This window comes from Bufo bufo, chromosome 7, assembly GCF_905171765.1.
Source record: "Bufo bufo chromosome 7, aBufBuf1.1, whole genome shotgun sequence".
In the NCBI taxonomy this organism is placed as follows: Eukaryota; Metazoa; Chordata; class Amphibia; order Anura; family Bufonidae; genus Bufo; species Bufo bufo.
The window spans coordinates 7473605-7488659 of NC_053395.1; the positions used below are offsets into that span (position 1 = coordinate 7473605).

At 43.0% G+C, this 15055-nt stretch overlaps 1 protein-coding gene across 1 annotated transcript; it reads right to left on the reverse strand.

Annotated features, from left to right (window-relative positions):
- Window positions 1-11306: 11306 nt before the first annotated feature.
- On the reverse strand, window positions 11307-14582 carry LOC121007953 (serine protease 27-like). Its single transcript, XM_040440220.1, has 4 exons — window positions 14401-14582; window positions 14031-14302; window positions 12728-12897; window positions 11307-12041 (listed from the first exon to the last, which is right to left on the reverse strand). Exons 1-4 carry the CDS (start codon window positions 14547-14549, stop codon window positions 11307-11309), a joined length of 1326 nt encoding a protein of 441 aa, XP_040296154.1. The 5' UTR covers window positions 14550-14582.
- Between the last annotated feature and the right edge of the window lie 473 nt (window positions 14583-15055).

Here is a 15055-nt window from a genome sequence, read left to right on the forward strand (position 1 = left end):
CTACTACATTATCTGTGCTCAGAGAGTTATCACTGTTTTATCTGTGGTGTTACATAGGACTGCAGGTGACATCTACTACATTATCTGTACTCAGAGAGTTATGACTGTGTTATCTGTGGTGTTACATAGGACTGCAGGTGACATCTACTACATTATCTGTACTCAGAGAGTTATCACTGTGTTATCTGTGCTGTTACATAGGACTGCAGGTGACATCTACTACATTATCTGTACACAGAGAGTTATCACTGTGTTATCTGTGCTGTTACATAGGACTGCAGGTGACATCTACTGCATTATCTGTACTCAGAGAGTTATGACTATGTTATCAGTGGTGTTACATAGGACTGCAGATGACATCTACTCTATCATCTGTACTCAGAGAGTTATGACCGTGTTATCTGTGGTGTTACGTAGGACTGCAGGTGACATCTACTACATTATCTGTACTCAGAGAGTTATCACTGTGTTATCTGTGGTGTTACATAGGACTGCAGGTGACATCTACTACATTATCTGTACTCAGAGAGTTATCACTGTGTTATCTGTGGTGTTACGTAGGACTGCAGGTGACATCTACTACATTATCTGTACTCAGAGAGTTATCACTGTGTTATCTGTGGTGTTGCATAGGACTGCAGGTGACATCTACTACATTATCTGTACTCAGAGAGTTATCGTTGTGTTATCTGTGGTGTTACATAGGACTGCAGGTGACATCTACTACATTATCTGTACTCAGAGAGTTATCACTGTGTTATCTGTGGTGTTACATAGGACTGCAGGTGACATCTACTACATTATCTGTACTCAGAGAGTTATCACTGTGTTATCTGTGGTGTTGCATAGGACTGCAGGTGACATCTACTACATTATCTGTACTCAGAGAGTTATCGTTGTGTTATCTGTGGTGTTACATAGGACTGCAGGTGACATCTACTACATTCTCTGTACTCATAGTGTTATCACTGTGTTATCTGTGGTGTTACATAGGACTGCAGGTGACATCTACTACATTATCTGTGCTCAGAGAGTTATCACTGTGTTATCTGTGGTGTTACATAGGACTGCAGGTGACATCTACTACATTATCTGTACTCAGAGAGTTATCACTGTGTTATCTGTGGTGTTACATAGGACTGCAGGTGACATCTACTACGTTATCTGTACTCAGAGAGTTATCACTATGTTATCTGTGGTGTTACATAGGACTGCAGGTGACATCTACTACATTATCTGTACTCAGAGAGCTATCACTGTGTTATCTGTGCTGTTACATAGGACTGCAGGTGACATCTACTACGTAATCTGTACTCAGAGAGTTATCACTATGTTATCTGTGGTGTTACATAGGACTGCAGGTGACATCTACTACATTATCTGTACTCAGAGAGTTATCACTGTGTTATCTGTGGTGTTACATAGGACTGCAGGTGACATCTACTACATTATCTGTGCTCAGAGAGTTATCACTGTTTTATCTGTGGTGTTACATAGGACTGCAGGTGACATCTACTACATTATCTGTACTCAGAGAGTTATGACTGTGTTATCTGTGGTGTTACATAGGACTGCAGGTGACATCTACTACATTATCTGTACACAGAGAGTTATCACTGTGTTATCTGTGCTGTTACATAGGACTGCAGGTGACATCTACTGCATTATCTGTATTTAGAGAGTTATCACTATGTTATCAGTGGTGTTACATAGGACTGCAGGTGACATCTACTCTATCATCTGTACTCAGAGAGTTATGACCGTGTTATCTGTGGTGTTACGTAGGACTGCAGGTGACATCTACTACATTATCTGTACTCAGAGAGTTATAACTGTGTTATCTGTGGTGTTACATAGGACTGCAGGTGACATCTACTACATTATCTGTACTCAGAGAGTTATCACTGTGTTATCTGTGGTGTTACGTAGGACTGCAGGTGACATCTACTACATTATCTGTACTCAGAGAGTTATCACTGTGTTATCTGTGGTGTTGCATAGGACTGCAGGTGACATCTACTACATTATCTGTACTCAGAGAGTTATCGTTGTGTTATCTGTGGTGTTACATAGGACTGCAGGTGACATCTACTACATTCTCTGTACTCATAGTGTTATCACTGTGTTATCTGTGGTGTTACATAGGACTGCAGGTGACATCTACTACATTATCTGTGCTCAGAGAGTTATCACTGTGTTATCTGTGGTGTTACATAGGACTGCAGGTGACATCTACTACATTATCTGTACTCAGAGAGTTATCACTGTGTTATCTGTGCTGTTACATAGGACTGCAGGTGACATCTACTACATTATCTGTACTCAGAGAGTTATCACTGTGTTATCTGTGCTGTTACATAGGACTGCAGGTGACATCTACTACATTATCTGTACTCAGAGAGTTATCACTGTGTTATCTGTGCTGTTACATAGGACTGCAGGTGACATCTACTACGTTATCTGTACTCAGAGAGTTATCACTATGTTATCTGTGGTGTTACATAGGACTGCAGGTGACATCTACTACATTATCTGTACTCAGAGAGTTATCACTATGTTATCTGTGGTGTTACATAGGACTGCAGGTGAGATCTACTACATTATCTGTGCTCAGAGAGTTATCACTGTTTTATCTGTGGTGTTACATAGGACTGCAGGTGACATCTACTACATTATCTGTACTCAGAGAGTTATGACTGTGTTATCTGTGGTGTTACATAGGACTGCAGGTGACATCTACTACATTATCTGTACACAGAGAGTTATCACTGTGTTATCTGTGCTGTTACATAGGACTGCAGGTGACATCTACTACATTATCTGTACTCAGAGAGTTATCACTGTGTTATCTGTGGTGTTACATAGGACTGCAGGTGACATCTACTGCATTATCTGTACTCAGAGAGTTATCACTATGTTATCAGTGGTGTTACATAGGACTGCAGGTGACATCTACTACATTATCTGTACTCAGAGAGTTATCACTGTGTTATCTGTGGTGTTACGTAGGACTGCAGGTGACAACTACTACATTAGCTGTACTCAGAGAGTTATCACTGTGTTATCTGTGGTGTTGCATAGGACTGCAGGTGACATCTACTACATTATCTGTACTCAGAGAGTTATCGTTGTGTTATCTGTGGTGTTACATAGGACTGCAGGTGACATCTACTACATTCTCTGTACTCATAGTGTTATCACTGTGTTATCTGTGGTGTTACATAGGACTGCAGGTGACATCTACTACATTATCTGTGCTCAGAGAGTTATCACTGTGTTATCTGTGGTGTTACATAGGACTGCAGGTAACATCTACTACATTATCTGTACTCAGGGAGTTATCACTGTGTTATCTGTGGTGTTACATAGGACTGCAGGAGACATCTACTACATTATCTGTACTCAGAGAGTTATCACTGTGTTATCTGTGGTGTTGCATAGGACTGCAGGTGACATCTACTACATTATCTGTACTCAGAGAGTTATCACTGTGTTATCTGTGGTGTTACATAGGACTGCAGGAGACATCTACTACATTATCTGTACTCAGAGAGTTATCACTGTGTTATCTGTGGTGTTGCATAGGACTGCAGGAGACATCTACTACATTATCTGTACTCAGAGAGTTATCACTGTGTTATCTGTGGTGTTACATAGGACTGCAGGTGACATCTACTACATTATCTGTACTCAGAGAGTTATCACTGTGTTATCTGTGGTGTTACGTAGGACTGCAGGTGACATCTACTACATTATCTGTACTCAGAGAGTTATCACTGTGTTATCTGTGGTGTTGCATAGGACTGCAGGTGACATCTACTACATTATCTGTACTCAGAGAGTTATCGTTGTGTTATCTGTGGTGTTACATAGGACTGCAGGTGACATCTACTACATTCTCTGTACTCATAGTGTTATCACTGTGTTATCTGTGGTGTTACATAGGACTGCAGGTGACATCTACTACATTATCTGTGCTCAGAGAGTTATCACTGTGTTATCTGTGGTGTTACATAGGACTGCAGGTAACATCTACTACATTATCTGTACTCAGGGAGTTATCACTGTGTTATCTGTGGTGTTACATAGGACTGCAGGAGACATCTACTACGTTATCTGTACTCAGAGAGTTATCACTGTGTTATCTGTGGTGTTGCATAGGACTGCAGGTGACATCTACTACATTATCTATACTCAGAGAGTTATCACTGTGTTATCTGTGGTGTTACATAGGACTGCAGGTATCATCTACTACATTATCTGTACTCAGGGAGTTATCACTGTGTTATCTGTGGTGTTACATAGGACTGCAGGTATCATCTACTACATTATCTGTACTCAGGGAGTTATCACTGTGTTATCCTTGGTGTTACATAGGACTGCAGGTGACATCTATTACATTATCTGTACTCAGAGAGTTATCCCTGTGTTATCTGTGGTGTTACATAGGACTGCAGGTGACATCTACTACATTAACTGTACTCAGAGAGTTATCGTTGTGTTATCTGTGGTGTTACATAGGACTGCAGGTATCATCTACTACTTTATCTGTACTCAGGGAGTTATCACTGTGTTATCTGTGGTGTTACATAGGACTGCAGGTATCATCTACTACATTATCTGTACTCAGAGAGTTATCACTATGTTATCTGTGGTGTTACATAGGACTGCAGGTGACATCTACTACATTATCTGTACTCAGGGAGTTATCACTGTGTTATCTGTGGTGTTACATAGGACTGCAGGTGACATCTATTACATTATCTGTACTCAGAGAGTTATCCCTGCGTTATCTGTGGTGTTACATAGGACTGCAGGTGACATCTATTACATTATCTGTACTCAGAGAGTTATCCCTGTGTTATCTGTGGTGTTACATAGGACTGCAGGTGACATCTACAACATTATCTGTACTGAGAGAGTTATCACTGTGCTATCTGTGGTGTTACATAGGACTGCAGGTGACATCTACTACATTATCTGTACTCAGAGAGTTATCCCTGTGTTATCTGTGGTGTTACATAGGACTGCAGGTGACATATACTACATTATCTGTACTCAGAGAGTTATCACTGTGTTATCTGTGGTGTTACATAGGACTGCAGGTGACATCTATTACATTATCTGTACTCAGAGAGTTATCCCTGCGTTATCTGTGGTGTTACATAGGACTGCAGGTGACATCTATTACATTATCTGTACTCAGAGAGTTATCCCTGTGTTATCTGTGGTGTTACATAGGACTGCAGGTGACATCTACAACATTATCTGTACTGAGAGAGTTATCACTGTGCTATCTGTGGTGTTACATAGGACTGCAGGTGACATCTACTACATTATCTGTACTCAGAGAGTTATCCCTGTGTTATCTGTGGCGTTACATAGGACTGCAGGTGACATCTACAACATTATCTGTACTGAGAGAGTTATCACTGTGTTATCTGTGGTGTTACATAGGACTGCAGGTGACATCTACTACATTATCTGTGCTCAGAGAGTTATTACTGTGTTATCTGTGGTGTTACATAGGACTGCAGGTGACATCTACTGCATTATTTGTAAAAAGGGTCATGGTCGCAGGTTGGGGGAGGAGCAATACTTTGCTTGCCCCGGTTGCTGGCAACCCACGCTACGCCACTGGTACCAGTACTCCAATATGTAGGACATGCCTTATTCCTGTGGGTATGCATGTGTCCATTGGAGAGAATGTGTTCTGATATTCTTCACTGAACCTCACCTCACTCTGCACTTGAATGGGTCTGCAATCCAGAAGGTGCGGAGCGGAGGTACTGAACCCTACGGAAGCACTAAGGAGTGCCTCCATGAGGTTCCTCTCCGTGCCTCTAAACTACACAAAAATTAAACATGTTCTATTTTTTTCCAGTTTGGACGGATCACAGACCAATTCAACTGGGTCGGGATCCATCTGCGGAAGCCGCACAGATGGTGCCCATTCATTGGGGACCGTAAATTGTGGTCCCCAATGCTTGGAACGGCCGGGCAACGGGCGTGTGCATGAGGCCTTATGTAGCATCCTGATAAAGCCTGTTTCTGATGCCAGCCTGATTGGATGTCTACCACCTCCATCCAAAGCTCATGGGTTCCTGGTGAAGTCTTCTCGAGATGCCAGCCTGCCTGCCCATGACATTGGTTCTATGTAAAGTACGTTCCTGATGTCAGCCTGATTGTCCAGACAAGTCACATCCCTGATCACACCAGGTCAGCTGTCAGTGCACTTCCCCATCAGTGCTGACCTGTGCATGAGCTTAAGTCTGTTCTTTATCAAGTTGGTCCGTGTGGCCTCTCTGGCTGCCCGTTCTGTCTGTCCTGTTGCTTTATGATGGCAGTCTGTCTGGCTTTCTGCCACTTTTAGCGAAGTCTGGTCCTGATGCCAGCATGTATGGTGTTCTGCAATTCTCAGGTTCAACTATTCTAGGTGTGTCTTGGCTCTGCTTCATCGCTGCATGTTCACGGCTCTGAAATGTATTGCTCCAAACCATCGCTCAACTGCACCAGGTGTGTTTCTTGGACTGTGTTCATTCCTGCCTGTTCTTTGTTGCGTTCACTGAAGGATCTTCAAGGCTCCACATTCATATCTTATTTACTTCTGCTGAATCTGAATGGTTGCTTCTCATCTGAACCTTCAGCTTTCAGTAAAGGAACATCAAACGTTCCTCTTACAGTAGATATTATTCTATGAGTATGAAATGTATTGGAAGGTTAAGTAATGGCATAATAATACAAATACATGTCAAAGTATTCCTGGTAGAGGACACAGAATATCTGCAGCATCTTCTGCTGTGCACCACCTCCCAGCACCCACAAAGCTCCTACACGTCATATTCCATCCTCGGCTCAGTGGAGCTGGAATGTAAAGGAAATGAGTCACCAAATTATTTTCCTGACAGTTAAAACCAGATAGTAACACATCTACTTTTTTCTAATCTCTTTTTATTTTCAAATTACGTTTTTTTTTTTAATTCTGTTTCCTTAACCATGATTATGGGGGCGGCCATCTTGTACATGATTATGGGGGCAGCCATCTTGTACATGATTATGGGGGCGGCCATCTTGTACATGATTATGGGGGCAGCCATCTTGTACATGATTATGGTGGCGACCATCTTGTACATGATTATGGGGGCAGCCATCTTGTACATGATTATGGTGGCGACCATCTTGTACATGATTATGGTGGCGGCCATCTTGTACATGATTATGGTGGCGGCCATCTTGTACATGATTATGGGAGCGGCCATCTTGTACATGATTATGGGGGCGGCCATCTTGTACATGATTATGGGGGCGGCCATCTTGTACATGATTATAGGGGGGGCCATCTTGTACATGATTATGGGGGCGGCCATCTTGTACATGATTATGGGGGCGGCCATCTTGCCTGAGCTGTTCTAAAAAGCATTTACAAAGCATTAAGAAAATTGCTTTACGGCAGCCCCATGGTCCATAGACACAATGGTCAGGAGGGGACCTCATTGACTTCTATGGGAGAGTTTTCTAGGCTCTGTGACCTGAGCAGAGGTCATTGTGCAGGGAGGTGGAGTAGATAAGGTTTGACAATCACCTATCCTGTCTTATCTGTCATTCTAATCCTTCCTGTAATGATATCACCTCTGTGCATAGATAAGCAGGTAACTGCAGTAAAGTGATCTGTACAGACCAACAAGTGGAGCCTATTATTAGGCCTAGTGGCCAGTGCGGAAACTGCAAGGTTTCATGGGTTCTGTTTAACCACCTCCCGTTACACGGACGGCGGCACTCTCAGGTCTCGATGACGCCAATAGGCGTCATCTCGTGAGACCCGAGATTCCCTGTGAACGCGCGCTCACAGGATCGCACAGTTCAGAAGTTCAACTACAGCCTGCCGGCAGCGATCATTGGCTGGCAGGCTGTAGATTTTTAAAAGAGCCAATGAAATGGGTATTTTGTAAATAGCGTCTAATATACCTGCTACCTGGTCCTCTGGTGGTCCCTTTTGCTTGGATCAACCACCAGAGGACACAGGTAGCTCTGTAAGTAGCACCAAGCACCACTACACTACACTACACCCCCCTTCCTGTCACTTATTAACCCCTGATCACCCCACATATACTCCCTGATCACCCCCCTGTCATTGATCACCCCCCTGTAAGGGTCCCTTATCACCGCCAGTTAGTTAGCTACTTGTTAGGTAGTTAGCGCCCACCGCAGTCACTGATTAGTCACTGATTAGCGTCATCGCTGTCGCTAATCAGCACTAGTACTATATAGTATCTGTAAGTGATTAATACTGATCGCATTCAGATCTATATAAGTACATTAGGGTCACCTTAGGCTCTACAAAAAACAGTGTTCGCCCGATCAGGCCTGATCTTGCGTTCAGTCCGCCCCACCGTAAAATCGCTGCGGCGCTATAAAGATCACTTTTGAGCTTTCTAGATCTTTATTAGCGATCGCAGCTTTACTTCGCAAGCACTCCTTTTTGCTAGGTAGGTTTGCTCTTTTTCCTGGGTAGTCTCAGAGGAATACCCCCGAAATTTAGTGAACCCAAAATGTCAAACAAGGGGTATTCCGCTGAAGAGGCCTACAGGATTCTGGCCGTGATGGATGAAAGCGATGGGGACGCCTCATCCGCTGAATCCAGTGGTTCAGAATATGAACCTGTAGACAGCAGTGGCACTCTAACCGCTAGTGAGGATGACGAGGTTAAGGTCCCTGCTACGGTCAGGCGTACCCGACCCCATGTCAGAGTTCTGCATACCCCGCATGATGAGCCTCATTTGCAGCAGAGTGGTGCTAGCGCTGATCTTGTTTATGGTGCGGCATACACCAGCAGCACATCCTGGACCTTCTACCAGCACTGCCGTATTCCCTGGTGAAGTGGCGAGCACCAGAAGGGCAGTTCCAGCTGGTACGGTGGCACGTGCAGTAACTCACCCGTCGCAGCCACCACGTTCACAGGCCCGTAGAACACTTAGTCTCCCAGAGGTGCTGGCAAACCCTAATTGGCACTCCCCTGCTTCCGCCGCACCCGTATTGCCCCCTTTCACCGCCCAGTCTGGAGTTCGCGTGGAGACGGCTCATTTAGGATCGGCCCTTGAGTTTTTTGAGCTGTTCTTCACCGCGGATCTCTATGACTTAGTTGTGGAAGAAACCAACCTCTACGCCACACAGTATATAACCGCCAATCCGGAAAGCTTCTATGCCCAGCCGTACCAGTGGAAACCATTCACAGTTTCCGAATGAAAAAATTTTTTGGGCCTTATCCTCAGCATGGGTCTAACTAAAAAAAAATGTATTGCGGTCCTATTGGTCTAAAAACCCAATACATTACATGCCCATGTTCTCTGCTGCAATGTCCAGGGCAAGTTTTGAGGTCATCATGCGCTTTATGCATTTCGCCGACAATAAAACCTGTCATCCAAGAGGCCACCCTGCTTATGACCGGCTCCACAAAATTTGGCCCCTCATAGACCATTTGTCATCCAGGTTTGCAGATGTGTATACCCCCAATCAGAACATCTGCATAGACGAGTCCCTTGTACATTTTACCGGGCGCCTTGGCATCAAACAGTACATCCCCAGCAAGCGCGCCCGGTATGGGGTCAAACTGTATAAGCTCTGTGAAAGGGCCACAGGCTATACATATCGTTTTACGGTCTATGAGGGAATAGACTCACAACTGGAGACGGTTGGATGCCCTGACTACCTGGGGAGCAGTGGCAAGATTGTCTGGGACTTGGTGTCACCCTTACTCCACAAGGGGTACCACTTATACCAAGGTATTTCGTGAGGGGCATGGCGAGTTCATGTAAAATTTTATTTTTTGGCACAAGTTAGTGGAATATGAGACTTTGTTATAAAAAAAAAATAATCATTTTCCGCTAACTTGTGCCAAAAAAAAAAATTCTATGAACTTGCCATGCCCCTCACGGAATACCTTGGGGTGTCTTCTTTCCAAAATGGGGTCACTTGTGGGGTAGTTATACTGCCCTGGCATTTTAGGGGCCCTAAAGCGTGAGAAGTAGTTTGGAATCCAAATGCGTAAAAAATGCCCTGTGAAATCCTAAAGATACTCATTGGAATTTGGGCCCCTTTGTGCACCTAGGCTGCAAAAAAGTGTCACACATGTGGTATCGCCGTACTCAGAAGAAGTAGGGCAATGTGTTTTGGGTTGTATTTTTACATATACCCATGCTGGGTGTGAGAAATATCTCTGTAAATTGCAACTTTTTAAAATTTTTTTTACAAAGTTGTCAATTTACAGAGATATTTCTCTCACCCAGCATGGGTATATGTAAAAATATACCCCAAAACACATTGCCCTACTTCTTCTGAGTATGGCGATAACACATGTGTGACACTTTTTTGCAGCCTAGGTGGGCAAACGGGCCAAAAGTCCAACGAGTACCTTTAGGCTTTACAGGGTTGCTCACAATTTAGCCCCGCCCAAAATGCCAGAACAGTAAACACACCCCACAAATGACCCCATTTTGGAAAGTAGACACCCCAAGGTATTCACTGAGGGACATATTGAGTCCGTGGGAGATTTTATATTTTTTTGCCAGAAGTTAGCAGAAATGGAAACTTTTAATATATTTTTTTTTTCTCAGAAAGTGTGAAAAAAAATTAAATCATACATAAACTCACCATGCCCCTCCGCGAATACTTTGGGGTGTCTTCTTTCTAAAATGGGGTCATTTGGGGGGTATTTATACTATCCTGGCATTCTAGCACCTCAAGAAACATGACAGGTGCTCAGAAAGTCAGAGCTGCTTCAAAATGCAGAAATTCACATTTTTGTACCATAGTTTGTAAACGCTATAACTTTTGCGCAAACTAATAAATATACACTTATTGGATTTTTTTTATCAAAGACATGTAGCACAATAAATTCTGACACAAACTTGTATAGAAATGTAATTATATTTGAACAATTTAACCAGAGAAAGTTAAAAATACACTTTTTTTGAGAAAATTGCGGTCTATTTTGATTAATATCATAAAAACTAAAAATCTCAGCAGCAATCAAATACCACCAAAAGAAAGCTGTATTTGTGCGAAGAAAAGGAGGTAAAATTCATTTGGGTGCCAAGTTGCATGACCGAGCAATAAACCGTTAAAGTTGTGAAGTGCCGATTTGTAAAAAAGGGCCTGGTCACTAGGGGGGTATAAACCTGTGGTCCTTAAGTGGTTAAATATAGATATGGACATGGAAAATTAAAAATAACATCAAACAATTTTACAAAATATTTTAAACATAAAAATGTGATTTTAATAATAGGTCATTTTCTGGTGACACATTTCTTTTAAACGTAATGAAAAAACATTAAACTTAAGGCAAGAAGAATCACAGTCGTCATCTCTTGACCCAGCGGCTTCGAGCCTTTATTTGGAGCTTTAGTTGGACCAACTTGAGTTGAAGCTACAGTTGGACCAACTTGAGTTGAAGCTACAGTTGGACCAACTTGAGTTGAAGCTACAGTTGGACCAACTTGAGTTGAAGCTACAGTTGGACCAACTTGAGTTGAAGCTACAGTTGGACCAACTTGAGTTGAAGCTACAGTTGGACCAACTTGAGTTGAAGCTACAGTTGGACCAACTTGAGTTGAAGCTACAGTTGGACCAACTTGAGTTGAAGCTACAGTTGGACCAACTTGAGTTGAAGCTACAGTTGGACCAACTTGAGTTGAAGCTACAGTTGGACCAACTTGAGTTGAAGCTACAGTTGGACCAACTTGAGTTGAAGCTACAGTTGGACCAACTTGAGTTGAAGCTACAGTTGGACCAACTTGAGTTGAAGCTACAGTTGGACCAACTTGAGTTGAAGCTACAGTTGGACCAACTTGAGTTGAAGCTACAGTTGGACCCGGGTTTATGAAGTTAAGTTCTGGGATGTAACTTTGTATCCATTGCTGGTAGAAAGTAGTGAGAGTGTAGACTCCAGGGCGATAAGGTTCAGCGCATCCCTCGCCCCAACTGACAATTCCAGCCTGGTACCATGCACCATTTACTTTACACACCAGAGGTCCCCCAGAGTCTCCCTGAGGGAAAAAGACAGAATTGGTGACCATTTTGCCTGCTGAGAGGACATCTTGTCTTGAGTAATTGTTAGGTGTAAGTCATTGACCAGCATTGTCCACAGCACTAAACAACCAAAACACTGAGATGTCATCAGAACACATATGGAGAATATTGTCTAGAAGGAAAGACAAGCTAGATATTCCACTTATGACCTAATTTCTGGCTGTATCATAAACAATTCTCCTCTCCATAGACGCCCATCAGCTATGAAAGCTGTTAAAGGGAGTCTGTCACCAGATTTTGACTTAATAGACCGCTTACATAGCGCTCTAGCATAGCAGTCTATGATTCTAATGGTACCTTTGATGTTTGCTTGTGAAGTTCCCCCAAGGCAAAAACTGACTTTTATTCATATGTAAATTAGGGCTCGCAAGTGCCCAGGGCGGCGTTCACCTCGTTGGAGCCCAGGCTGTTCTGCCTCTTTTCGTCATATCCCCGCCCCAGCCTCTTCCTCTGCCCGCCCCGCTCTTCCTTTGCATCCTCCTTCTCTGCAGCGAGATCCCGCGCCTGCGCTATCCATTGCTTGGCTGGGGCATGCGCACTGCGATTTTTTTTGTTTGTTTTTTTTGCATTTATCCGTACAGTACTGGATAGTGTGTGCCAGCCTATTTATTATTAATTCACTATAAGATATAAATCTGTGTACCTGGCATGAATCCTTCATTCCATTTGTGTACCCGGCGCATATCATATCATCCTTGATAATGCTGGTGTTCGCATTCACATTAGAGAAAACATGGTACATAGCATCACACGTTTTGTAGTCAATCAGTGGGGTCATCACTTCTTGAAGAGTCATAGGATACGGTAGATTCACTGTGGTGTTACATAAGACATTGTGAGGCTTCTCATCTATCTACACATGGCTATAACATTGTACAAGTGCAACCATTCTTTGTAGAATTGAGTTCAAAACATTGATATTTCCCCCTCTAGTATTGATGAAAGGACCGACCTCTCCTCTCGTGGTTCTTCTACATTTTTAAAGGTTTGGTGTACAGTAGTTTAGAAAACCCAGTTTCCAAGATCTGACTAAGTGTAGGGTCCTGTGTTCTGGATCCTCATTTCTTGGTCAGAGCAGAAAATGGTTTCAAATAACATCCAGCTCTCTGGAGGATCTGTGCCAGATCTCCTATGATAGTGCTGTAGGGAAACGGATCACTTACCGGCAGATTCCTCTTCATATTACAACTGATTGGTGGGGACTCAGCAAGGAGACACTTTGTGAGCTGCTTATTGTCAAGGGGACTTTCTTAAAAATATAATTTGTCAACACAGACAAATTTCACCTTCTATAACCATGACTGGAGTTTACTGTGGTCTGCCTTACAATTTGTCTGCCTTATAAATTTGCAGATTTGAAATTTACACTATCCAGAAGATGGAGCTACAAGAGCAAATATTAATTCCGGGTGTATAACCTAGAAAGATATTTCAGCCACATTGTCTTGACTCATGGGAAGACCGTCCACTAGTGATGAGCGGCAGGGGCAATATTCGAATTTGCGATATTTCGCGAATATTTAGGCGAATATTCGCCATATATTCGAGAATTCGAGAATTCGTGATCTCCAGGCATTATTTTCTTGATTGCGAAAATCCGCATAAAACTCGCATGGACTGGTATTTTGAAAAAAATTTAATATTCGCGATTACGAATATATTTTGGGATATTCTAAATATTTGTGAATTCTCGAAGTGCCGATATTCGCGATTAAAATTCGCAATTTGAATATTCGTGATCAACACTACCGTCCACCATAAACTTTGCTCAATTTTGCGTTTGCCATCAGACCACTGGTTTCATTTGAAGCAGAGAAGACTCGGAGGAGCTTTGTACTCATCACTGTGAGCACTGCCATTGAGATATATATGGACTGAAATAGTATTTAGGAAATTCTAGCTAAAAACCACAGCAGTTGAGGAACAAGTAATAAATGGAGACTCACCACCAGATCCAGTGTTCCCCCAGCCAGTTACCCAGCATGGCAAACCAGTCGGGAAGATGACAGACAAAGATGGTAAACAGATAGGCAGGATGTAGTTGGTGTAGGGAACAGGGTTAGTCAGCTTGATAAGGGCAATGTCTCCACTGCTCCCTGCCCCAGCAAATGTGGGGTAAGTTATAATTTGCTCTACAGAGGCATAATATTCATGGTAACCGGTGATGGACAGCTGGTATTCCCCCGCCACGATAAAATAATTATATGGGTTGATGGAGCTGTGAAGAACATAGGAAACATATTAAGAATAGACACTTTGGGTCCAGTATTCTGTGTCTCGAGGGAAATAATACACATGGTCACGAGTAAAACTTACTATCCAAAGCAATGAGCAGCAGTCAGGACCCACTGGTTAGAGATCAAGGACCCACCACAGATATGAGATCCCATGTACCGCAGGCTGATCTGCCAGGGCCATTCTCCATCCACAGCATCCATGCCCCCTACAATTCGGTCACTGAACATCGGAGAGCCGCAAACATAATTACTGGGTGAGGTTGAGGTATAACTGAGCTTCAACTGAGTGGTCTGGGGCGGAGAAGTCGTCACTGGAATAACATAATACAGACATGAAATTATTACAACAAAGATGATAATGAACAACTGCGTAGAGGTGAGCAAACTTCCTGTCTATAAAAACGCTGAAGGTGAATTTCCTATGGAGATATATAGGTCATTACAAGGCGATGAAGGCTGAAATATGCATCACCATATTATGGCCAATATCACCATTACAGAACATCCACTAAAATGTTTGGTCACATCTCCATCTACATGCAATCAATGTTATAGTTATAAATGGGTAACAAACCACCCATCAGCCTATGTAATTCCAGAGGAAGCAAAAGCAAGACCTTAGGGTGGACTATGACTGGCCATAGACATGAAATAGCTGCTGGCCAAACACTTGTTCAACCAACAGCTATCTCTCCTTATCTTGACATGCACATGGACGATCGGCTCAGTTGAGC